The sequence below is a fragment of the Anabas testudineus genome, chromosome 13 (genome assembly GCF_900324465.2).
Source record: "Anabas testudineus chromosome 13, fAnaTes1.2, whole genome shotgun sequence".
NCBI lineage: Eukaryota > Metazoa > Chordata > Actinopteri > Anabantiformes > Anabantidae > Anabas > Anabas testudineus.
In genome coordinates this window covers 10,565,807-10,591,935 of record NC_046622.1, presented here as the reverse complement: position 1 = coordinate 10,591,935, position 26,129 = coordinate 10,565,807, and the positions used below count along the sequence as shown (strand labels likewise).

Sequence of the window (26,129 nt, the reverse complement as noted above, 5' to 3'; positions counted from 1 at the left end):
CAGACGATGTGATGACCCAATCAAATGTCCCGGGATTGTGAACTTGTGAACCTGTTCAAGGCAGTTTAGTCAAGTCAAGTCAACTTTATTTATAAAGCACTTTTAAAACAGCAGACTGACCAAAGTGCTTAACAATTTAAAAGAAAAGAAAAGAAAAGAAAAGTTTACAAGTCCTGGCATCAAAAATGAGGCTTATGATAACTTCCATGTCCAGCTATTTGTGTTTGAAAGGAGGAATTAGCCCACCATTGAACCATAGAGGACTGTTCATCAAACACCTGGTCTCATTATTCCCTTTCATTTTTTTCCTCTCTTTATCCCTTTTTTAGTGTGGATTTGTGTGTGTGTGTGGATTTGTGTGTGTAGCAATGAGGATTAACCTAGTACTTCAGCTGATGCTGATTGGAATGACGTTATAACACTTACACACAGGCTGGCTTTTAACAAGGAGAGACTGGATGATGTGTGTGAGACAGACAAAAAGAGGACGCAGTGATTATGATGTAATGTCAACTTTACGGTGACTGTGCTGTCTGTCTTATTCAGGCCTCCCTTTTTTTTACCTTTATATATTTCTCTCCCTTTCACTGCACACACAATGAAGGCTAAGTAGACCAACCATACTACTGTATCTGGCATGGTGCCTTTTGGCCCAGTAGGTTGGAGGTGGCTGTAAATGGGTTAGTTAGAACACGACACAAACAGGCTAGGACTTAAATAATCTTTCTCACACACTCAAACAAACTTCATATGTATGTTTCACCTTGATAAATTCCTGCATTCCACAACTTAATTTATGTATTTGTATTCGTCTCTTATTCCTCTTTGGCCCTCTTATAAATATGCATCAAGTCTTGGATTAGGGGCAAGGATCCTTTTCTAAAGCTCAGCGTGTGTGAGTGGGTGCATGCATGCTTGAGTATGTGTGTTTGTGTCTTAAGCCAAGCAGAGCAGAATACGGCCCGCTGTAAGCCCAGGCATGTGTGATTTGTGTGATTGGGTTTAGTCTGCGTTGATAGGCGACGTCTTGGACACTAGATGACCAGATGCTTCATGGACAACACAGGCTTTCCTGCTAAAAATATCAAGGTAAGATCACACTGCCTGTCTTTTACAACCCCTAATTTCATTACCAGCAGGGTCATCATTTACAATCACTGTTTACCCCATTCCGTTCTGGACTATAAATTAATGTTGATAGTCATCTATGTAGGATATGTACATATGTAGTGTATGTCTGTAAGCATAGTATAGTAACATGAGGTGCAATATACTAAATTGATGTCTTTTAACAGTGCCTGCATCTCACTTACCATCATTGCATTTACTAAGCTTTATTATTTGTACAATATTTTCAATAACCTACAAGTTTTCAACTTGAAAAGCAGTATAAGTAAGCGTACTAATTAGTCATGTAGATGCATGCATTCATGTCTTTGTTATTGTATCCTACGTCTGCATCCCCCTGATTGGATATCTGGTAATGTTAAAAGCAGGAAAAGGCCATACTTCAACAACACTCATTAATTTTTACACAGAACAGCCAGGTGAAATGTAGAGCACTTCCTTTGCAAACTGAAATCATTTGCAACTCTTCCTGCTTTAAAACACTCCTATAAAAGTAAAGATTACCTCTGGCCTCCCAACAGTTGGCCTGTCAGCTGAATTATTGCTGTAATCCTCTATTAAATAAAATAAAAGTGTCAACTTATCACTAGTTAAAGGTGGACATGACAGGGGTGTATCATGTGGTTGTTTTAAATGTAATCTAGATGTGTGTAGAGACCCATGTCTCATGTTATTTGCTTAACTCAGTCTTAGATACTAATATAAGGCCATTCAATTTTTAGCTTTAAATGTGCACTTACATAGGTTTGACAATTAGTTATTTAATGAGGGTCATGTCATATTATACATTAAACTCATTACAGTACAGACTTGTACAGAAACGTTGTTTCTCCGGTTACTGAATAGATAGTAGCTGTACTGATACTGTAGTTTTTACTGATTAGCATGGTGGTTGCTGGTACTACACTTTTCAGCTCAGAAATAAAAAAAAACCTAACTTGCAGAAAGTGAGATTTTGCTTATTTACAGCACAAAACCTATACCCTAATAATCATTTGTCACATATTTACCAAGGTGGTGATGTTTGCAATGACAGGTGGCCTTTCCACTACAATTCAGTATAGCACAGAATCACTAAAACCTATTAGGATAAGGATGACTTAGTCCATTGGTTCGGGTGCATAATGCCAAATGCATTTCAACATCATCTGGCACCAAAGAACAATAACAGGTTTGCTTCTTGCCTTTTCATGTACTCTTGGCATTGTCATTGTTAGTGATTGCCTGGCTTGCTTTTTAAGCATGGTAATCCTGTCTTGCGTAAAGAGGCGTGTTGACATTTGATTCATTTGTTAATCTGATGTCTAGTCAATTGTTAAATTGAGAAAAAAATGTGTTCTGTAATAAACACTGCGCCAGTAGTTTCCAAGTTTCAGACGTCTTTATCCTTTATAGTACAGTTATGTAATGTTTACTGTCCATGATATCCCTGTTGAACCTGTAGTATTTGAACCTTTGTCATCATTAGGCTTAGATCAGCAATACCCCATAATCTGTCCTTGGCTGCTCTATGGATTGTCTTTATTTTTAGTGGCTGCACACACATTGCAACTGAGAGGTTGAAGGCTAGTGGCCCATCCCAGAGAGAGTTTATGTCAGTAAATGATGTCTAAGTAAGGCGTTAAGCCCCTAAGGTGTGCTGGCAACCTTTCATTTTGCTACATAGTGGTACGACAGTCTATCAGTCTGATGGCATCTAGTCTCATGTCCCTGGCAGCCTATTGAACCTTTTCTTCTAATGATAATAATTTTTTTTAAACAATTTGTTTGTATTCTTACCTTTACTAGACAGATTACAGTATATATGCAGACAAAAATGGTGAGGAAGAGGCAGAGAAGGATTACGTGCATCAAAGTTCGTGGTTGGAATCGAACCAGGTATGTTGTAATCAAAGTATTGTATGCATCTTAACCACTACTCTAACAGGTGAAGGCAATGACAAGCAATATTTTGATGGAAAGTAAGCACACCCTGTAGCTGCCATAATCAGGAATGCTCAGTGTTTTGGGGTCTTGTTCTTGCTCAATGTATCCTCTCTTGCCTTGCAGATTACTGCTTGTAACAATATTGGATTATTTGCATTGTAATATCATGTGTAAGTGAAAACACAGAGGAGATTAGTGGTACAGACTAGGATGAGAGACTATGTTTCAGTAATGTTCTTGGAAGTTGTAGGGAAGTTAATGTTGAAACTGCTGAATCAAATCAAGTCAGGGATTTGAGAATCTGTATGGGTTAGGTTACAGTCTATATAATAGCTGCAGGAGTCTAATGAAGGTAAACAGCAGTAACTCCAACGTTATGTAACAGATACAGAACAAGTAAATGCTGAAAATCATTTTGAATGTTTATGTATTTCAGAGTTGTCTTGGCAGCATGACAGGCCAACGACAGATTTAACACAGTCTCAGAAAAAGCATTAACATTAACATTTCCCACATTTCCCAACTTGTAATGTAACCACTACTTGGAAAATGGAAGTAAATCTTGCCTCCAAGGCAGGTTACTGTGCATGTCTTGACAATTGCTGGCCGAGGCAGATGGCCGCCCACAATGAGCCTGGTTCTGCTGGAGGTTTCTTCCTCTAAAGGGAGTTCTTCCTCTCCAGTGTCACCTAGTGCTTACTCAAGTGGGGTTGTTGGGGTTTCTATATATTTCTAAATACAGTACGGTCTTAAACCTTAAACGCTGCAAAGTGCCTTGAGACGACTTCTGTTGTGATTTGGCGCTATACAAATAAAATTGAATTGAATTGACAATTTGCCACTTAAAATGTGTTTGTCTACTGATTAGGCTGCCCTCAGTCTGGGACATGTAAAAGCCACAAATATTTTTTTAATCCTGGGAGCAGTTTCCTCTTAAAGTACTACAAGTTCCACTGACTAGTTAAGTGTTGTTTATGCAGATTTGACGGGAAGTGTAGATGCTTTCAGAGTAGCAACTAATGCACTAAACGGTCTTCTCTCATGTCTGCCTGCACTGTTTATTTTTCAATTAGCCAGGGCTCAAGTTGACATGATGTCAGACGGGCATGAGAAAGTATAGCACTTGTGGAGCACAGTATAAGACCTATGGTGCAAAAAAAGATTTCATGAATTATTTCGAGTTTGCTTTATGTCTCTGTACCCTCCTAATGTATCTTTGTATGTTGTAAAGTGCATAGGGCTGCTTTGCTCTTTGTGCTCTTTGTGTGTAAGTGAATAAGACAAAGGTTCTGATTCTGCGTGGGTGTGCAGGGAAGAGAGAGTGTTCCTATATGTGTGAGCAACAGATGTTTTCAGGTCACATGTGTTTATCTATGCAAGATCCTAAACAACTGAGATTTGAGTGAAAGCACATTACAGCTTAGAAAAAACACCAAATAAAATGTCATAAGATAAATAAATATGCATAATATTCAAATATAAAAAAAGAGACCTGAACCATAAAGGTCAACTCTTCCAATTTGTTTCCTGTAGTGTTTGTTAGATTTATATTAATGCTTTTAAATGTCACTCTGCCTTCTCTATATTAAAAGATCTCTCTGTTTCTATATGACATCATCTAGATAAATCTTTAATCATCAGGCATGCAGATGATGTCGCCTGGAGAATTTTTTTCAGCTACAGGCGGAGATATATTTTAATGTGCAGAAGGCAGACAATGGTTTTATGTACTTTATTTAGAGCAAATCCATCCTAAAGTTTTTTTTCTATTGTTGTAGTTTTAATCAACTTTAAATTAAATGAGTAAATATACTGTATTTCACTCCTATAACAATATAACAAAGCAAAACAATTGAAAAGGGGGAAAAGGTTAAATGTTTGTGTTTGTTTGACTTGACATTGTTAATTAATTTATTTATAATTCCTATGTGGACATTTTCTAGAGCTATCAATTGGCTTAGAGAAAAAAATAGTTTTGATAAACAAGTAAATTGACTAGTTTAGTAAAAAGTAAGCAGATAATGCAGTAAAGAAATGCAAACAGTTTTTTCTGCATATCTAACACTTTAAATTGTTTCACTTCAAAACATTGTCTATTAGCAAGACCCTATTAACAAGACTGAGATGGATAGAGAGCCAAATTATGATAAGAGTATTATTTTGTACATTTTTTTAGCCTTAGTTATTTTTTCACATACCAGTGTTAAGCCTTCTATCAGTTCTAATAGAGAAGGAAAGTTGGCTATTAGTGCTAAAAGTCTACTTCTGTCAAGAGTCCAAAAATGATTCAGGAAACCCCCTGAGATTTGCCAAAGCAGACTCTGATAAGCACTTTATTTTTACTCAGTCATTCCTGACATTTATGCTCCACACCAGAGGGTGTTGGTCTTTGTTTTAAAAATGGCTAGGTTACAAAAGTTGGCACAGAGCCTAAAGCTTTATGTGTTGTTTTACCGTGAAAGATATACTGAGCAGGCATACAGGGATTTAAAAAGCAAAATGCTCATGAGCCGATACACAGTTCATCATGAGGGTATCTCAAATTCCAGTATGAAATATGGTTTAATTACTCACTCAACATTTCATAAATAACAGTAAGGATTGCTCAAGGTCAACCATGTGATTGCAAATATGGTTTATGCAACATGGATATGCATATAAAGGTATGTGTGCCCAAGTGCGCTTGTATCTGTCTGAAAGTCTGAATACAACACACAGTTGTCCTCTTTTGTTTTTGTTTGTTTGTTTTAATCTTCTACTCTGCAGTTTAGTCCTTTTTAATAGTCTGCTTATATATTTAAAACAGGAGAAGAAAAAAGGCTTAAATTGCAGAAGTAACGGGGGAGTTTAGAGAGGCAAGGATGACTACATGTAGTCAGTCCTGGGAGCGGCACGGTAACTCCACAGCCTCGCACTGAGTACAGACAACAAGATGATTGAGAGATTCTCAGCACTTACAACGGCGGCACAGTAACTTTCACTGTAACAGCGTGTTAAACCAGCTTTTTTTCTGTTTGTAGACTGAACAACGGATGTACTTTTCCAAAAAGTCAGTGATAACCTTTAGTACCATGGTTGTCTAAGTTCAATGCAGGCACTCATAAACTCATAAATAAACTCATAAATTAACTAGTGGTTAAAAGAAGTAGAAGAAGATACACACATTATCAGCAGAAGGGTCAAAGCATAGCAATAGTGAGTAGCACCCTGACACAGAGCCCCACATTGCCACACAGCCATTTAAATCTTGGTGTGTGTTTGCGCTCATGCTTTAATGACAGTTCTACCATGATCATATGCATCAGAACCGTGCTAAAGTTCAATACTGGTGTTTGTATTATTACTATATCAAGGCAAACCTCTAAGTGTGCATGCCTGTTCTTGCACAATGTTTGTCCAGTATCTTCTGTCTGCATCCTTCTGTGCATACTGTACGTCTGCACGGCTGTGCGTATTGAACACTGCATGTGTGTAAGTGTATGTGTGTGCAGTTGCAAGTCAGTGAGAGAGGGACAACAAGGGAGGGCGAGAGAGAGAGAAATGAGAGAGGTTTGAAAGCTCAATGGGCAAACGCGTCCTGATGTGCTAGTGCATGCTGTTTCTCTGGCAAGTTTTTCCAATACCACGGGATTCTTTAAGTTTTGGGTAGAAGTTGCTGCAGCTGCTGCTGTTTGTGTTTGTTTTAGTCGCCACAGGTTCTACTTGTCCTTTTTACCTTCTGGAAAGGTAATGTATGCAAGTAAGTTGGGATAAGATACTATTGGTGCCGTTACTATACTGTTGCTGTGTATTTACCTCAGAGCGTTGTGACTAAGGATTTCTAAGTTTAAACAGAGTTCGGAAAGATAAGAGATGGTTCCAAAGGGTTCTGGTACGTTTATTTGATTTGTTTTCTAACAGCATTTAGTATTTTTCTCTCTTTCAGTCCTTCTACACAGAAATCACGTTTTATTATTACTATTACTTTTTTATCTTTTTTAACAGAACATGGAAGATTTAAAACTTAACATTTTGTAACTTCCTTATTTGTGTATTTTATTTGTATTTTTTAGTTTTTTTCAGGTGGTGATAAAGTTTCTGCACATGCTTGTCTATTGCAGGCTATTTACGTTATGCTGCTTTTATAGATAAAATTTTACAAGCATTTTATTTTACCTTCACATTTCTTTTAAGTTGCCAACAGTAAAAATTGTGAGATTTACACTAAGTTAAAACTTCTTAAGTATCTTAGTCAGTTCTTGTCAGATGTGTACTTTGTCACAAGAAAATTAGGCTATTGTTGAGATGAAAAACTTAAAAATCTTTTCATTGGAAGGTAAAAGTGAGATTTGCATGGGAAAAAAAATAAATGTTTGTGCTGTGTAGAGAGTTAGCCAGGGTTTTTTTCCGCTCTGTGTCCGGGTACATGACTCGGGCTTGGTTGTGTGGTCGTCAGATGTTGGTGTGTAGTGCCATGTAAAACTGCTAGACACTCGTTCTTAATTAAGATAATGACATCCCATGTAAATCGAGTCATCCTGCACTCTGGTATTCATTATTAATTGAGCTAACACTATAAACAGTGTAATCCACTTTTAAACGGCTCTCTGTTTGACCTATTACGTATTTGGATTTATTAAAGGAAATTCTGTTTAGTAATTTGTCTTTTTTTTTTTTTTTTTTGATGGATGCCCTTATATTTCACTCACCTTCGTGTAAAATGAACAAAGGCTATTTATTCAGGACTCTTTACACAGAATATCACTTATTACTCTGATCCTAACGCAGATGTAGAAGTGCTAAAATAATGTTGCATATGTCAGCTCATTTAAATTTAGCAGTTAGGAAATAATTGTGCTACATCTGCCTTGTAGGCGTTACTGTCTGTACTATGTCTCTACTGTCTACAGATAAATAATCTTGACTGCTGTCATAATTTTACCTACTGGTGAATATAGCTCAGTATGAATATGTATTTTTTATTTTTTTAATTTGTTCAAACTGATTTTCAAGCTGTCAAGTTTACATCATCTACTTAATGCATGTTATGGTCAAATTAACCAAGCAACAACCTGTTGAGTCTATTTTGCTGGTGTTGAAACCTCTGCACTGAATTATGAACATTTCTTCCAGTGAACTGTCAAAAGAACATCAAGTGAAAAAGAAAGGACATCCAAAATTCACTTGCATCACTGATTGTGAATACATGGCAGGATTTGTTTGTTTCATGATAAGAATCACTGATCTGTCATGGTCTGGTTTTATCTGGATTGTTCAGGTACAGGAGAAATAAAAAGTAATGATTCATAAACATAGAATTCATGTCTGTGGTATTTTATCAGTAATAGTTGAGATATAACCGTAAGCACTGTAGATGTGATAGTTTCAATGTGTAAATACTGTGTTAGTTAAGCCACACAACATTTTTAAATATCATTAAGGTTAATTTTTGATCTGTGCATTTTTGTTTAATATTTTCTTTCTATTGATTACTGATCAAATTATGATTATCTTAATAATTGTTTAGTACTTTTGGTGACATTCAGAATTAGAGATCTTCTTTGGCATCTAACCACATTTCCACTTTTACCATCTTTTTTTTTTACGTTTAAAATGCTGCTAGTGCTTGTATATGTCCTCTAATGTCTCTCTCATTATACAGCTTTAATCAGATAAGCACTGAAACAGGTTATGCAACTGAGAAATAGCATGAAATGAGAAACAGGAGGGAAAGCTAAGTGTATTGGCATGTTACAGCACAATCCCCTAATTTGTTCTGATCTTACAGAGAAGTATTTTGGTTCCGTCTGTCCTACCCTACTAAGATGCAGCTTTTAATTTACTTTAGCACTGCAGGTAATACACAGAAAACCCGATACTGTGATTCTCAACTGTAAATATGAAACATTAGAAGCATCTCCTCAGATATTGCACTCTAGTATGATTACACCACACTCTATGGCCTCAGTAATTTCTACAAAAAAACAGAAAATTCTTAATTAGACGTCATCGCAGAGCTGCTGTATAGTTTATATAAGTTTACTGAAATGCAATTTAGAACTACCAGTCAGTTGTAACTTATTTGTGTATTTTCTCTCTGTGTCTTGCAGTTTGCCCCATGATTGAGCGTCACAGTGAGCAAGCTGTGGAGAAGATCCAACATTCTTGTAACTTTCTGCTGGCCACATCCTGTTCAAACACATCTTTCCTCTCATATACCCTCCTCATTCTGTCCTAACTGCCTCATCTCTTGCTCAACAGATTCTTACACATTTCAGTCCTCTCCCACGTGCACACAATTCCCCTCATCCTGGCCTCATTCCTTTCTTTTAGCTCTGTTCTTGTATTCATTTCCTCCTCTACCTGTCCAAGAAGGACTCATCCTGTTATTTGCCCAGTTTGTCCCACACCATCACTGCACTATTCCCTTGCTCTTCTAACCCTTCTGTTCCCCTAATGGGCACTATATCAGCCAGCAGTGCCACATTACATTCATCATCACTGAGAACCTCTCTCCGCCCCTAACCGCCTCACCTACACCAATATCGACATAACCCCATGGAGACAAAAGATATGATGATGACAAGCATGTTGACAATGGACAAAGAGGAGAATGAGGGAGATAGGGACAAAGGGAAAGATGAGATGGTGGGAGAAGAGGAGGGGACTCAGCGTGAAAATGGTAGACTAATGTTGGCTGATGGACTCGCAGAGAGGGGACCCAAGAGCCTGACCTCTGGTTCTGGCCAGCAAGTGTCCAATGGCTTCACCACATCCACCCCTCAGAGCCCCAGGGAGGGACCAGGTACTGCAGCTTCCTCTGGGGGAACAGCCTCTGTTCCTGGAGGTGGCACTGGGTCTACGGTGCCGATGGGAGGCCTTAGAACTCTAGTGGTCCAGCAAACTAGCTTGGAGAGGCCAAGAGAAACCTGGAGCAAGAAGATGGACTTCTTGCTGTCTGTGATTGGCTATGCAGTGGACCTAGGAAATGTCTGGCGCTTTCCCTACATCTGCTACCAAAATGGAGGAGGTGAGGAGAAAAAGATATTTCAATAAAATAAGGGGAAACGAGGGGGAAAGGTAAGGAATGGGATCAATTGGAGATGAAGGGAGGTGAGATCCTGTCCTAGAATAAAAGAATTTCAAGGATTAGAAGAAGAAAAATCTTTGAGGTAAGTTTACAGCTGTGTAACTTTTCCATCATTACATATGGCGATAGATGGGGACAGAGATATATCTGCTACATCATTGTTTCAGCAAAAGAACTGCATACATAAAAAGCCTGTACACCTATAAGGATTGCCACACTCTATTTAGATACTTTCTTGCACAGTTTAAGGTACAAAAAGGTAAGCGTGTGTTTGTAAAGTCCATGTGATCCATTGGTGCGCTGTAACTACACAATCCTCACCTAGCAGTAAACAGGGCTTCCTTTCTACTTTTATTGAATTTGCAATAATAAAATCTTTGCAATTTCCTGTGTTCAGTGTGTGTCTCACAGAGTGAGATAGAGATTGGGACTGGGCGACACTTGATAGAGGCAACAGTATTAATTGTGATTTTTATGAGAACGCCTTCAGTCTCTTTCTTCTTGCTTAATAACCTGTCTCCCAGGCAGCTGCTCAATCAACCCTTATCTTTGCTTTTATGTCACAAAGAGACACAAGCACATGCAACGCCCACATAGACAAATGCACGCATGCACATAAAATAAGTTGATGCTGAGATACAAAGAAAGATCTGTTATCAAGCTCTGAAGGTTAGACCTGTTGCTTTGCTGGGCCTCAGTCTTCTCAGTCCTCTGCTTTCATCACTTTTATACTTTAATTCAGCAAAAGCAAAGCCAGCACTGCAGTAGTGCCCATTTGTCAGTGTTTAAGAGAAGTGAGCCTCTCATTGTGTTTTGTCACTGAGCACATTAAATGCAGAGTGATGAAGTGGAAAATCATGAACTGCTGTTTTTGAATAGGCCGGGGTTATGTAAATGATAAGGTACTTAAAATGCTTAATGATATTTATAGAGTGTGTTTTAAGGTTCTTTTTGAATGGGAGTTAGACAGGACCACTGAGGTTAATGATGGTGTAATTGACTTGTCACTGTTCTCCTATAACTCTTTCTTGCTTCCAGTTATTCCCTGCTCTGTTTCTCATTGTTTTCGTCTTCCCCACATTGCTACCCGTACTTTTGTCTTTTGTTCTGTATTTTCTTTGCCACTACCTTGATTTACTGCTCTTAATCTTCCTCTTTTCTTCCCACATTTCCTAATGTGTCTGTTCAGGTGCCTTTTTGTTGCCCTACTTGTTGATGGCGGTGTTTGGAGGTGTGCCACTTTTCTATATGGAGCTGGCTCTGGGCCAGTTCCACCGCAGCGGCTGCATCTCCATCTGGAAGCACATCTGCCCCATCTTCAAAGGTAACCATTGCAGTGGTGAGAGAACAGAACAGATGGAGCAAAATCCACTAATATCGATACCTTGGCTAAAAAGGGGTAAGAAGAAAAGGACACTCTGAATGCTGTGCCTACTAAGAGGAGAACTGGCAGTGAGAGAACAAAAATGACAGAGCTGTCAGTCTGAGAGACAACTCATTTAACCTCCTTGTCCCCCTGAGTACAGTCCCCTTGAAGAAAATCTCTCGCTTCTTGTAAATCTAGTGAGGTGTGCTGATTCTCTGTAATGGAAATTGTCACATTTCTATGCTAAATGCCATGCTCAGAAATGTGATAGTATGTAAATAGTTGTTGTCGTCTGGAAATGTCACCCACTTACCCAAAAGCACCTTGAATTAGCTTGAATACAGCACTGATTTTTGATTCTGTGACTGACTAGTGTCATGTCCAGTTTTTGTTAAATAAATTATATATGAAGTTTATGACAAAAAACTTCTAAATTCAATGTTTCATAACTGTATTTTTTTTTTTTTTCAACTCTTGCAGGGATCGGCTTTGCCATCTGCATCATAGCCCTCTATATAGCCTTCTACTACAACACCATCATGGCCTGGGCCTTGTACTATCTACTATCATCATTTCGGCCCACTCTGCCCTGGACCACCTGTACCAACAGCTGGAACACAGCCAACTGTAACCGCTACATGTCCAGTGACCATAATGTGTCATGGTCCAACTCCTCAACCTCCCCCGCCGAGGAGTTCTATACGTAAGTGCATGTAAGTCAGACGTAGAGGCGTAGAGGGAGTGCTACACAGAAGAGAGAGATCAAGTAAAGGAGGCTGAATGACTTCCAGAGAGCGATTACAGGGCTGGTTCTGGTGTTTAAGAGCCTTGACAGGTTTACCACCAGCCCTTACATCTCTCATGCTGAAGACAGAGCAGGAAGTTATTAGTATTTCCGAACAGTAATCGCTGATCTGACCTGTGATGGTTAGGAGTACAGAAGATATACAGAAATAAACATTCATATGTATATAGAGTACAATAAAAGACTAAGTAGATGTAAACTATAATGTAAACTGCATTACTAATATCAGTTTTGATGTGCAGATATTCAGAAGTTAATAATGTGTGTGTGTGTGTGTATATATATATATATATATATATATATATATATATATATATATATATATATATATATATATATATATATGGCATTTGGCGTTTGCAATTTCCTAAATTGGTCATGAAATGTGATTTGACCTTCACCAAAGTCACAAATATTAACAGTATTTCTAAGCTGATAAAACACAGCCATGAACGTACACGTCTTTAGTGAACAAGCCCATCAAACATACAGAGCAATGCTTTTCCACCAGTGCCATTACTTTTCCTTGCTGTTGTATATTTTACTGGTCTATCTAGTGACATTCAGCAAGTAAATAAATCACTTTACTTTTTATTTATATAAGCCAGATGTACAAATTTTCCTCAAGGGCCTTCACAATAAACAACACCTTCTGCCCTCAGGCTTTCAAGACAAATATTACAATATTATATGAAACTTTTAATTTCTAATTAGGCTACCAAATATGAATATTATTTTATTTAGATAGCCATTGCCATGAAACTAAAACATATTATTCATGGCTTTACCTTCCTGTTTTCGTGGCGATTAGCCTGAACGATTAAGGCAGCCAGGGTGTTAAAAATAGGGTAATGACTACAGACACAGATGTTTCATACAGTAATTTAAAACCTGAGCTCTATTAGAACAACGTCTTTCTTTTCCCTTGCCTTGATGTTCCCTTTTGCCATTATCAGCTGGTCTCTAGACCATGCTTGTCTGCCTACTGAATCAGATTCAGGGTTAATTCATAGTTGACTTTTCCTAGTACAGGTTTAAAAGTAACAAATTCCGCAACTCAGTCTGGCGCCAGAATTTCCTGTTTTCAACATAAATCATGTCTGTGTTTCGTCGTCCAAACTCTGCATTCTTAACCTTTGGCCAGATGTTAACCTCACTGTTCAAAGTCTCTTTCTTTGCCTCAAAACTGTGCGTGTGTGTTTCCTTTTTTTTTTCAACATAGGCTTGTGTAAACTAACCTATCTGCTCTCCAAATTTCCCAACATCCCTTGTTTCTCTTGGTATTCACACTTTTTTTTTTCTTTATCACCTCCTATTATTCTCCCTTTTACCTCCCCTTCCCCTCCTCTTCTTCCTTCCCGTACTCTCTTCCACATTTCCTTGATTCCCATGACTCCACCTATTTCCTGTCCTCTCTTATGTCATCACCTTTTATTTTCTGAATTGCAATTTCATCTACCACCAATGTGTTCCTTGTCTTCCATTGTTGTATCCCTTTTGACCTCACCTCTCAACCCAAACATCCCTCTACCCTCGCCTTCTTCATCCAGTCGCCAGGTGTTGCAGGTCCACCTCTCCCCAGGTCTGCACCAGCTGGGTTCTGTTAGCTGGCAGCTGGCCCTCTGCCTGCTCTTCATCTTCACCATTGTCTACTTCAGTATCTGGAAAGGAGTCAAGATGTCTGGAAAGGTAACTGAAGTGGTGCCTGCGTGGCTGATGGGGGTGTCAGTTAGGGTGGATGGATGGATGGATTGATGGAGACACAATTAGCAGTTGTTCTCATGTCATCTTTTCATCTTTATTATCATTCATCATCGTAGGATGAAGCTGGTTAAAAAGGAAGTGTTAAATTAAACAGTTTGGGGTTCAAACCTTGATGATAAATCCTGAAAAGAACAGGCAGGTCTCAAGTCATGATACTGGAAGCTAGCCGTGGACGTGGAAATTCTTTTATTTTTTTATGTACTCTGAGAAATGTGCTGAATTAGTGATTGAAGATCTTCTGCACCAAAAGAAAAAAACATCAGTACAAAGTGAAGTTATCATTGAGCATGACTTGCAGTTATCAGCTACTATGAATAACCTGATAGTTAATTAATTGAAAATCACTTTATTTTTATTTATTTATTTATTTTAGGTGGTTTGGGTGACTGCTACCTTCCCCTATCTGGTTCTATTGGTGTTGCTCATCCGTGGGGCCACTCTGCCAGGGGCTTGGAGAGGCGTCGTCTTCTATCTCAAACCTGATTGGGAGAAACTGTTAAGTACTACAGTAAGTCATTAGGTGCAATATAGCGCTTCTGTGATACATATTTGTATAAAAATATAAATTTATCACTGCTGTCTCTGTAAAAAAATCTCTGAACCCTGGTCAGAGATGTTTTGAGAGACATTTTAGAACATTTATTTCTATTTTCTCATTATTCAATATTTATAAAATGCCCTTCCATACTCTCCAAGGTGTGGATTGATGCAGCAGCTCAGATCTTCTTCTCTCTGGGTCCAGGTTTTGGTGTGCTCCTTGCCTTTGCAAGCTACAACCCCTTTCATAACAACTGCTACAAGTGAGATTTATTTCAATAAAACATAACATTTTAGTGACACATCTAGTGTAGGAAGTGAAACACAATTTCAGGTTTTATTATACTATATTTATATCTTTTGCAATATCTGGAAAGCTGGAACCATAACATAGTCTTACAGGCTTTCAGTCTTATATAGATGATATTTGTCACAGTCCATCTCCTTAACTTATTATTCTTTCTCCCTCTCCACATCAGAGATGCGTTGCTTACCAGCTCTGTGAACTGTCTGACCAGCTTTTTGTCTGGCTTTGTCATCTTTACTGTGCTGGGATACATGGCTGAGATGAGGCAGCAGGATGTGGATGCTGTGGCCAAGGATGCTGGTAGGGCAGTGTACATACCTATACACTATCTATAAAAAGGATTCACCCTATTGGATGTTTCATCCTTTTATTGACATTATAAATCAAAAACACACAAATGATACAAAAGATTTGGCAACTTTGACAAAAACATTTCAGAAAAATACCTCATTAATGTCAAAGTGAAAACGAAACATTTCTACAAAGTAATTTCAATTAAATAAATATATGTAAGGTGAAATCAGTGTAAACAGCACTTTTCAAGTTCATCCACAAATTCTCTATTGGATTGAAGTCTGGGCTTTGACTCGACCACTTCAGAACATTCACCTTGTTGTCGGTAACCATTTCTGTGTAACTTTCGCTGTATGCTTCGGGTCATTGTCTTGCTGGCAAACAAATCTCTGAAGTTGTCTTGCCGACTGAATACGTTTGTAACTCTCTCTGAGTAGTCATCGGTGTGGTGTGGCTGTTTTCACTTTGACATTAATGAGGTATTTTTCTAAAAATCATTTTGTCAAAGTTGCCAACCGTTATTAACCATGTGGATTTATAATGTCAATAAAAGGATGAAACATCCAAGAGGGTGAATACTTTTTATAGGCACTGTAAACACTCCCAATAAGAGATGGCCCACTCAACCTCACAGTGTTGGAAGATGCATGAACTCGGATTTAGCACACACAATTTTGCATGACAATTGTTTTTGTTGTTTAGTCTTATTTGTGTGTTAAATATTATGATCCTTCAGTAACAATCAAAAATGTTTTTCAAGTGCATCTCTGTTTTTCCTCTAGGTCCAAGTCTGTTGTTCATCATTTATGCAGAAGCGATAGCAAACATGCCTGCAGCCACCTTCTTTGCCATTATCTTCTTCCTCATGATTATCATGTTGGGTCTAGATAGCACGGTTAGTACAAAAGTTAAGACAAGTCAGTGTTCTGCTAATTCTTCTCTTTCCTCAGTTGTTCACCTCTTCTTTCTTTGATCTACCTCATTCTATTGTTGTCAGTTGTACGTTTTTTGTGTGTTTTCTTATACCCAGAAACCAAGGTTTCTTATTTGACTTGTATAAAGGCTGGTATTATTTGTCCCTGCTTTTACATTGTGGATAACAGTCAAAAACAATGTGATAGGACTTTTATATCACTGTGTTGTGGTGATCTTGTCTCCATAAGCCTGTGTTTATCTGTTCTGAAGCAGCCAGCTGGAGAGACCTGTAAGGCTCTTATCACACGCTGATAATCAGTGTCGAATCAGTTGCTGTGCTCTTTGATTTTATGACTGAGGATATTACTGCAAAACCTGTCAGTGTACTTGGATTCCCGCTGGATCGGCTTAACATTTGCTCTATTAATTCAGCAAAATTCATGAAGGATAGTCAAATTTGATTTTTTATTTTTTTTTTTCTTCATTTGATATATGACTTGCTGAAATAGTGTCATATCACTGTATTGGTTAGATTTGACTTTTCAGTCATGCACCCTTTGTTGAGCTTTTCTCTGCAGATATCGTCATCCATCTTCTCTTCACTGTCCTCCCCTCTCCAGTTTGCAGGGTTGGAAGGGGTGATCACAGCTATGCTAGATGAGTTCCCTCATATCCTGGTTAAAAGGCGAGAGTGGTTTGTTTTTGGCCTGGTGTGTGTCTGCTACCTCGGGGCTCTCTCAACACTCACATATGTAAGTTAAACAACTATACCCTTACATACAGGTTACTGCCAAAATTACATTTATAGTAAAACCATCATGCTCATAGATTTGAAATACTTGTAATATTACAGTTTAATCAATAATATATACAATTTCATTACCTGTATTTTGATAATCAGCTACCACACTTCAGTATTTAATTAAATGTCCATAGTTGCTTTAATAATTTCTATAAGCAATATACTATAAACACTACAAAAGCTTATATTGTTGTAAAGAAAGGATTGTATTTAATTATGCTAATTTATTTTCAGTAGTGTAATGGGCCACAGTTGAGAGTTATCTGAAATCAGATTAGAGCAGCCTCAGCAATCTGTTTATCTCGAACCCTCATTATAGTAGTGGTAGTAAAGTTTGCATCCCTGCTCCTTTGAGCACTCATATTAGTTTTAACCTGTTGCATAAAAGTAATTTGTAAATAGCATTTCAGAAATGTTTCCTCATTATCCGTCATACCTCAGGGAGGAGCTTTTGTGGTGAAGCTGTTTGAGGAGTACGCTACAGGCCCAGCAGTTATCACTGTGGTCCTGCTCGAAGTTATTGCTGTTTCCTGGTTCTATGGTAAGTTTCGACAATAATGTTACTCCAATTTTCATTCACACATTAACACGTACTTGTATGTTTCTGTGTGTGTTCCAGGTACCAACCGTTTCTGTAATGACATCCAGGTCATGCTTGGTTTCTACCCGGGTTTTTTCTGGAAGGTCTGCTGGGTGGCCATCTGCCCCTGCTTTCTGCTGGTGAGGCTCGCCTACTCTAAGTTATGTCAGATGGTAGAATGAGTAAGCGGGGAATAAGCACCTGAAGATACAGTTGTTACAGCAACTGCCATTCACAGCTTGTCTTACTTATTCTGATGTTTGATGTTTTTCTAATGTGTGTTTCTTGTGATATATCTGATCTCTACTTTTATTCCCATGTCCAGTTCATCATCATCAGTTTCCTGGCGTTTCCTCCAGAGGTCAGGTTGTTCGACTACCATTATCCACCATGGACCACTGTCCTGGGCTACTGCATCGGGGTGTCCTCATTCATCTGTGTGCCTGCATACATGGTCTACCACTTGCTCAATGCCAGGGGTACATTCAAGCAGGTACTGTACATTAGTACCACAATAAATGTAATGTGCAGTTTTTTATTTAAGGCTTCTTTCTCCTCTTATTCAATCCTTCTCCTCCATATGCTTTCCTGACATTTGTTCTTGCATTGACACATCTCCAATGACAGGGATTGCCTCTGTTCACTTCCTTTTCATGCACTGTCAGTGTCTAACCTCTGCTGTGAACACATGTCTGGAGATCAGGATCAAAGGAGCAAGGAGGAGGCACAAGCCAGAGATTAGTGAGAAAAGAATCCTTGTCAATTCGAGTCCCTGTAAATGGGGAAGTACATACACTCAGTATATGTAGGATATTACCTGTTGATGCACACACCTTAACACTGGCTACTCACTTTTACTGGCACATTCTGCATCACACGTGTTTCCAGATATGAGGATAAAGGAGACTATACCATCAACAGTGCCTCAGTATCAGAGCACCCTGCTTTACAAACTAAGTGTAGCCAAATCAGAAACAGGTTTTAAATGTTTTGTTATGTTGTGTTGCTTTTTCAAGCATGTTAACTTTTTCCAGTGTTTAGATGCATATTTGCTTATTGGTGTGTTGTTTGTGTTATCAACTTGTTACTTCCATACTATAATAAATACAAATACACATCATTATTGTTATTATCTAGCAAAACCCTGTTTGGGAGTTGACAGAAGGTGGTCATACATCAAAGAGGCTGGTGGACAGACCATCTTTGGCCGTTGTCCAGTATTGACACTGCTGCCAGGGCACACAATGACACTGACACACACTGTCAACACATAGGAGACATGTATTTGTGTCCATGTGAGCATGAAAGAATACAGTGATGATGAAATTCATCGACAGATAAGGCCGAACAACGTCAAAATGTTCAAGTGTGTATTTTTTGTAGCCAGATGACGGCTGCGTGTTTTGTCCATTCATCCACCATTTCTTAAACTCGCTAAAGACGTGAATGCTAATTGCTCCTCCCAGTTCTAGAGCAGATGTGTCCTTAAATGTGAATATTTTCTAGTGGAAAATGTTAATGACTTGACTTCAACTAATCTGTAGTTGCACTAATATGAGCAACAATGCTATCCCCAATTACAGATAGCTTTATAAACAAAGTAAAATAGTAAAATATTGTGTGGTCTGAAACTAAAAAAGAGCATTGTGCACTAATACAGAATGGCTTAAATTCAGCTGTCTACTGAAGTTCTTAAATATTTGATTGATTTAATTCACATTCATTTTGAAGTCTGTCTCTAACATAAGACATATTGATTCACTCTCTTTGTTTTTGTCTCTCTGTCCAAACAGCGTCTGTTAAAAAGCATCACTCCAGAGCCCAGCAGCGACAACCACAGAGACTTCATTGTCACCAACGCAGTCTGACCAAACACTGATCAGAAGAAGGTGCCACTCTAGCCATAGTATGTAGAGCGCCTTTATCTGGACAAACTGCAAAACTACAGGACAAGGGGGCTACTTTTCACCATCTATGCCTCTTTTCTTACATCTCATACACTTGTTTGTCTTTCACACACCAGTCAGGCGAAGCCAGGATGTAGTCATTTTGTTTCGTTTGGTGTGTAATGCTGGTTCAGTTTTGGATTTTCCTGGCATCACTTGCAAACTCAGAGCCCAGCTACATTACGTTCACCATGTCTGCAGATTTCTTCACTCAGAACTCTCACTGAAGTCATTTAGCAACCAAACTTTTCTTCAGGTTATATAGTTAAAATAAATATTTTATACAATTATACAAACTATGATACAGTCTGTGTAGAAAATCCAGTATAACATGCACTTAACCCAGAGATACTAGGTTGGAAGAGGTCGGAGAAGGCCAGGCAGTTAGTATTGGTCCACCGTTTATGGTTGTATTTTTATTTTATGCTCTTAAGTTATGCATTTCTAATATGTAGCAAAATCAGGTATATTTTTTACATTTGTTACCAAAGCCAAATAAATGATATTTGTTCTGTTCATATCTCTAAATATGTTTAAATATTGTACTCATGTTGTGTTCACTGTCAGCCTGCGTTGATTTGATGGCATCTTGGATCAACAATGGATTTGTAACGAGTTCCCTACACTGTGAAGCGCTGGTAGTGACATGAATGTGTACGTGTGTGACTGTGTATGTGTGTGTGTGTGTGCGTCAAAAAAAAAAAAAAAAAGACTGTTACCATATCCAGTGGAAAAATGGATCTCAGACAGAACCAACTATGTGTATTCATTCTATAACTGCAATAGAAGATGTCTATTTATTTTATAAAGTATTACTGCTGTCATTTCTACGTTGTTCACACTACATGACACATGGCACAGTGCCGATGGCCCTTGTTTGAATCTCAGTAACATTAAGCACTCCACTGTTATAATGCGCAACTGTCAGTAATAGAAACCAAATATGGATCAGAGCTAATAACTTTATCATAGTTAGTGTAAAAATCCACATTACTGCTCTTTTCTTTCTACCAAAAATGTGTGTGTGTATGCACATGTGCCTGTGTGAGTATGTATTTGTGTGTATGTACGAGCAGGAGTTAAAATATGGCGAGTGCTGTACATGTGTGTTTACTAGTCAATCTGGTATTGGTGTATCTTGTGAATACCTATCTCCTCCCTCCATGGATGTGTGAACGTTTGTGTTTAGTTCTTGTGTGGGCCTGGTGTTTGTGCACATGCACCTCAGTTAGTATGTTGGTGCACGTATGAGTGGTTGTTATAAAAAGGATTGGAGGTGTTCAACCCCCCTTCATGTGTGCATGCCGTGATATGTGTGCGTATACTGTACTTCAAATATGTGTGTGCGTGTGTCTATAATGTGATCTGTTGTCTTGTTACCTGCCAAAATATCTAATGAAGGACGTAAACTCCCTCTTGCCTCTCTTTCTCATGTACCTCTCATGTTTATGTAAGATCTATATATGTCAAAAGTCTGTATTAAGAAATACATCTGTATAGAATAAAGATATATAAATATATGGGAAATAATAAAGATATATGGAAATAAACCTCCCTGTTTTCTGTTTGTAGATTCTGTATTTCTTTGTCACACAGACATGAGACACTATAAAGATGTTTCATTTATAACTTGCTACCACAGATACCACACGTTTGCAAATACATAACAATTAGTAATTTTGAGCCAATGTGTAGGTACACCTTCCTACAACTTCCTGTCAACTAATACCACCTGTAGAACTCAAACACTATAGGAATCTATAGATAACAGTGTTTAGTGATTTAAAGAAATGCAACCACAGTCTGCAACAGGCCAACATTCATTTCAGCAGAGTCTTGGTGGTCAGCTTAACTCAATTTATCCTTTACTATATTCTGTGCTATATTTCCAATTAATTTATTCACTGCTACTATGTTTATAGGCTCAACATAGCTACATAGCACATGTGCTGCCAACAATAGAGAAACTGACAGAATGTGTTGGTTGATCTGAACCAGAATCTACCATCATAACTGTAGTAAAAGTAAAACTTTGATCTTCATCACTACCAATTACTAATTATTATTATAATTACCAGAACAGGATGGAAGTGACAAGGTGGCAACAAGACAAGTAACCTCGCTGTGGCAAGTAAGCTGCCTGTCAGGTTGCTGTATGTGGCTGTTTGTGTTGTAGAAGGTAACAACTCTGTCACACGTCCTCTGCGACTGTACAGTGCATTGAGCTGCCAGCTCAGATTCTACAAACAACTCAACAAAGTGAAACAGATCGACATCTGTGAATTAGGGTTTTATCTGCGATAAACGTCAAACCTGTTACAGCAACGTCATTTAAAAAAACTCATGTTCATGTTTTATGATTCAACTGATTTTTGAAGCTGAGTGACTCAAGAGTGTGAAGTGGCTCCCATCTTGATCAGAGGCTTCATCAGCGCTGAAGCGCACCCCCACCTGTACCAGTTGTGCAGGCAATCGCCCTGAGTACAGCTCTGTGTGAGTCTCTGTGTACATATGTGCACAACACATTGGTTCCTTGTCATCACTGATTAATCCTGCAACTGAAATCTGCAATCAGCAGCCCAGGCAAATTGTGTTATCTTCACATGCACACTAGAGAATGAGCATTATTGTTGAGAGGATGATTGTCAGTGCATCCCAGCTCAGTGGTAGCCAACGTACAACGGAGGTGCAGTTGTACATCATTTGACTAGTCAGTACAGTTAATCCTGAGGCGGAAAAGAAACCTCAAGCAGCTGCCGCAGTTCCTGCCAGCTTTGAAATAAAACTCAAAAAATGGACTTTTCTTGGTTTAATTGCATTCCCTGTATGTGCACATATAGTGTGTGCATCCAGTTGTGTGTCAGTCGGTGTCTGTACATGTGTGAGCGTGCGCGCTTTATTGCGGCAATTTCCCCTTCTCCTGCCTGATGGACACATCCTGTCTCCTCTGTTTTGCCTTATCATTACAGATCTATATTAAACAGCGCAGCACAGCCAGCGTATCCCTCCACCTCTGCTGTACCTGTCATCTCAGCATCTGCCATGCTGCCTGCCTGCCAGCCTCTCTCACTATCAGGCATCTATCTCCGGCTCATTTCATCTCTTTTACCAAGTCTCATATCGTCTTACTTTTTCTCTCTGTTATTAATTCGGGCAAGTCCACCTGGGCTGTGTTCGCGCGCATGCATAAGCCCGCTGTGAGCTTTTCTGTGGTCGCTGTCATTTTGAGAAACTCCTCATGGGATCTCATTTGCAGTGTGATTCTGTAACTCACACTTTTTTTTTTTTTGCCACAGTTCACTTTGACTTTCTGCCTTTCAGCTTAGTTTGACATATCTTTCAACTGGCTTTCTGTCCTTCTCCCCTCGGTACTTAATATAAACATTTTTGACAGCAATCCAGAGGGTCACTCTTTTTTTCGAACAGACAAATCCTGACATTTAGCTCTAACTTGTTCTGTCTGTCCTCTCCCGGTCTCACCATTTTTCCTCTACCCAGCCTCTCATCTGATCCCCTGATATTGGTGCTGCCTCTGAAGAACAGGAAATTAAACTCTTTTTTTTCCCTTCAGTCTGTTGCTCCTGCCCGTTATCACACTGAAACCTTGATTCCCTGCAGTGGCTGTCTCTCACTCCCCTAATGAACTCATTTTGCACGAAGGGAGAATACCATCTTATCTCTGCAGAGTGGGCCTTCTCTCTCTGTGACATACACACACATTTTCTCTCTCTTTTCTCCATTGCTCACTTCTCCTGTCCTCATAGTTCATATAATTGTTGCCTAGATGCACTGAGAGGTCCTTGATCTGTTGTCTTCTCATTACAGGTAAGGAGATGAGAAAGATGAGGAGCGGGGGAGAGTGAAGTCACTGTAACTCCGAGATGCACTGGTACCATTATTCATGTATTACAAAGGTGTGTGTCTAATTCAAAGTATACATATTATCTCAAATGAAGACTAAGCACACTTTGAAAGCACAACAGAATAAATTGCATGATTAATTAATTAAGAATTCAGTGGTTTTAAAAACAACTATGAATGTGTACTGAATTGACGTTTTACATTACACAACGCCTGGATAGGAGTATTTTATTTTGAGAGAACCACAAGTACAGAGCTACGATGAGTTGAACGCAGAGCAGGTTAATGTACTGTATCAGCTGAAGATTCACATTAATGTCAAGAAAATTGACAGAAGACATGATTACTCTGATAGTTATCGCGTTTGGATCCAGATAAGGACTGCTTAAGCAGCGCAGACTCTGGAGGGAAGGCAATGACACAAACTGGTGTGAAATGTGACAGATATTGTTGTTTTCATGGTGCAATATTGATCAGATTTCAACAATTTTCTTGTTTTACACAGTAAGTCCACTGACCACAAATATCAGTCATCTTAATGTGACCTGATGCTGTTTTTATTTAAGCCATTATAGAAGGATCCATCAATGCATTATTCATCAGTGAAATCACACACACACACACATATATATATATATATATATATATATATATATATATATATATATATATATATAAATATACACTGCACCTTGTAAATGTACAATTCATGGCAGAGCTGCTGTACTGAACTGCATTAAATTGTACAGGTGTACCTAATAAAGTGGCCAGTGAGTGTATACCTCTATGGGATCACTATGAGCGTCCCCTCTCACTTTTAAACTGATCTTTAATGCATTATTAATATAAATATATCGATCAATGGACTTTAAAGCTAAGCTCCTGTCGGCAACTGCATTACCACAATATGGATTCCTGCTGTGAAAAAGATGAGGGGGCAGAGAGCACATGCTTGTTCTTACATGGCACCCTTTCGTGCTTTAATGTCAATAAAAATATGTGTAATAATCTAGTGGTTTAATTCTTCCATCTGCCATTAAGAGTATTTGCAATCAACATGCCAGCCTCCACTGTGAGCTGATTTTGAATGGGGTCATATCCCCCCCTGTTGGCTTCAAGGAGAAACATGTCATTTAATTCAGACAGCTTGTTTTGACAACAGCTGACCACCGGGGGGGCTGCAGCTCCATGGAGAGGAGGCAAGTGAGGGGGCTCAGGGTGTGGACTGGAATTCACGCTCATCTGGTTTTGTTTTATTTTATTTTTGGTAAAAAAAACAGTCTAGAATGAACAAATAAAATAACAGATTGCATGAACAGCAGAGGATTTCAGTAAACCAACCAAAAAAATGCACTACAGTATATTTAAAGAATATATTTATTGGTAGTTCACAGAAAAATTGCAGCAAGCAAGTGGCAAAAAAGAATGAAAATAAAACTGTGTGACACACACATACACACACACACCTGCGATCCAATCTCTTGTGGGGAGCAGAGTTTTAATTAAACGGAGGATTATCTTTAGTCGCATTGTCTCTCTCAACACTAATTCCCTGAAGTAGACTCATCCTGTACTCTAATCCTAATCTCGTTTTCTCCTGCACACTTGCTTTTTCAACCTCTCCCTGCCTGTTGGTCACCTGTCAGGAGAGGAAACTGTGGCCCACTCACACACACACACACACACACACACACACACACACACACAGTACGTAAGGTCTGAGGGACTACACCCAAACTGCAGCTGAACGTGGAAGGGGGGAGGAAGTGGGAAGGACAAGTCATCAATCATCCTGTCACTCCTTTATTTGCAATTATTTCTATCACATGCTTTCTCTGTTGTTATCCCCATCTCTTTCCATTTCTCTGTCTCTTACCGCTTCATCTCCCCCTTTCCTTTTTCCTTTTTTCCAGTGCAATCACTGCATTTTCTTTCTAATCTCTTACTGATGTATTTTGTCCCATTTGTCTTTTTTTTCTCATCCTCTTCTCGTGCACTTTTAACACTAAAACCTATTGGATGATCAATGTAAATGAAAGGAGGAGGAGATGAATACTGAGGTGGAGGAGGAGGAGGAGGCAATGACCCAGATAATGCAATGAAGTGAATAAAAATGAGCCTCCTGTCTGCATAGACCTCAGTTTCACACCCATCCACACCTTCCATTCTGTCCTGAACACTGTGAATACGCTCTGTAAATGAAAATGAATATGTAACATTACAATATAGAGGTCATGGGAAGGCAGGGGATTGATATCTGCTGTGTTTCTAATTCGATGAAAACCAGATTTCAAGGCTGTTTAAAGTACCGGTTGATATTGGTTCGTGACCTTTTCTTGATTTTTTCATCACCATCATCCTCCACCCACACCTCCCCCATATTTCACCCCTTCACATATATCTTATGTCCCAGGAGAGGTGGGTGATTGAAAAACATGGAGGCACATGACTGATGTAAGGTCAGGTCTCTGCCTGCAGCTGATTTTTTGTAGAAACAAAAAAGTAGATTGATGCATTAATGCTACAGCCTACAATCACCTACTTGACCTTAGTACACACATGCATTAAAATACAGTTTTACCTCACGTACATTTTTTGTATAAGTATCATATTGTCAGTTTAATAAATTGATTTTTAGTGGCTGCTGGATAAATGGGAGTTTTCATCAAGGGACCTACGAACCTGTTTGACAGCTGGTTGCCTTTGCGCATGCGCTTTACACCGGCAAGCCAGCTAATCAAGAGGAGTTGGGAAGGACAATTAGAGGAAGTGGGTATTTATTTTTCAAAATAAAGGCAATAATGTGTCTGCTTCAAAATACAAAGTTGA

General features: G+C 38.7%; 1 protein-coding gene across 3 annotated transcripts; it reads left to right on the top strand.

Moving 5' to 3' along the window:
* Positions 1-966: 966 nt before the first annotated feature.
* slc6a4a (solute carrier family 6 member 4a) lies at positions 967-20,989 on the top strand. 3 transcript variants are annotated; one of them, XM_026369060.1, is made up of 15 exons: positions 967-1,089; positions 2,917-3,006; positions 9,144-10,063; positions 11,313-11,447; positions 11,970-12,192; positions 13,845-13,983; positions 14,432-14,566; positions 14,755-14,858; positions 15,075-15,202; positions 15,979-16,091; positions 16,732-16,863; positions 17,355-17,454; positions 17,533-17,633; positions 17,819-17,986; positions 19,287-20,989. In XM_026369060.1, the coding sequence occupies exons 3-15, from the start codon at positions 9,592-9,594 to the stop codon at positions 19,359-19,361; spliced, it is 2,025 nt and encodes a 674-aa protein (XP_026224845.1). In that variant the 5' UTR covers positions 967-1,089; positions 2,917-3,006; positions 9,144-9,591; the 3' UTR covers positions 19,362-20,989. The 3 variants fall into 3 exon arrangements, with proteins under 3 accessions (XP_026224845.1, XP_026224828.1, XP_026224837.1); XM_026369043.1 differs by lacking the exons at positions 967-1,089; positions 2,917-3,006 and adding an exon at positions 6,549-6,780; XM_026369052.1 differs by lacking the exons at positions 967-1,089; positions 2,917-3,006 and adding an exon at positions 6,549-6,793.
* The last annotated feature ends 5,140 nt before the right edge of the window (positions 20,990-26,129 follow it).

Excerpts from the sequence above, each read along its gene's own strand:
- slc6a4a (XM_026369060.1), top strand. The coding sequence starts at position 9,592 with ATGGAGACAAAAGATATGATGATGACAAGCATGTTGACAATGGACAAA. Across the intron at positions 12,193-13,844 it reads CCCGCCGAGGAGTTCTATAC|TCGCCAGGTGTTGCAGGTCC; the intron begins GTAAGTGCATGT and ends TTCTTCATCCAG. Across the intron at positions 15,203-15,978 it reads TGCTGTGGCCAAGGATGCTG|GTCCAAGTCTGTTGTTCATC; the intron begins GTAGGGCAGTGT and ends TTTTTCCTCTAG.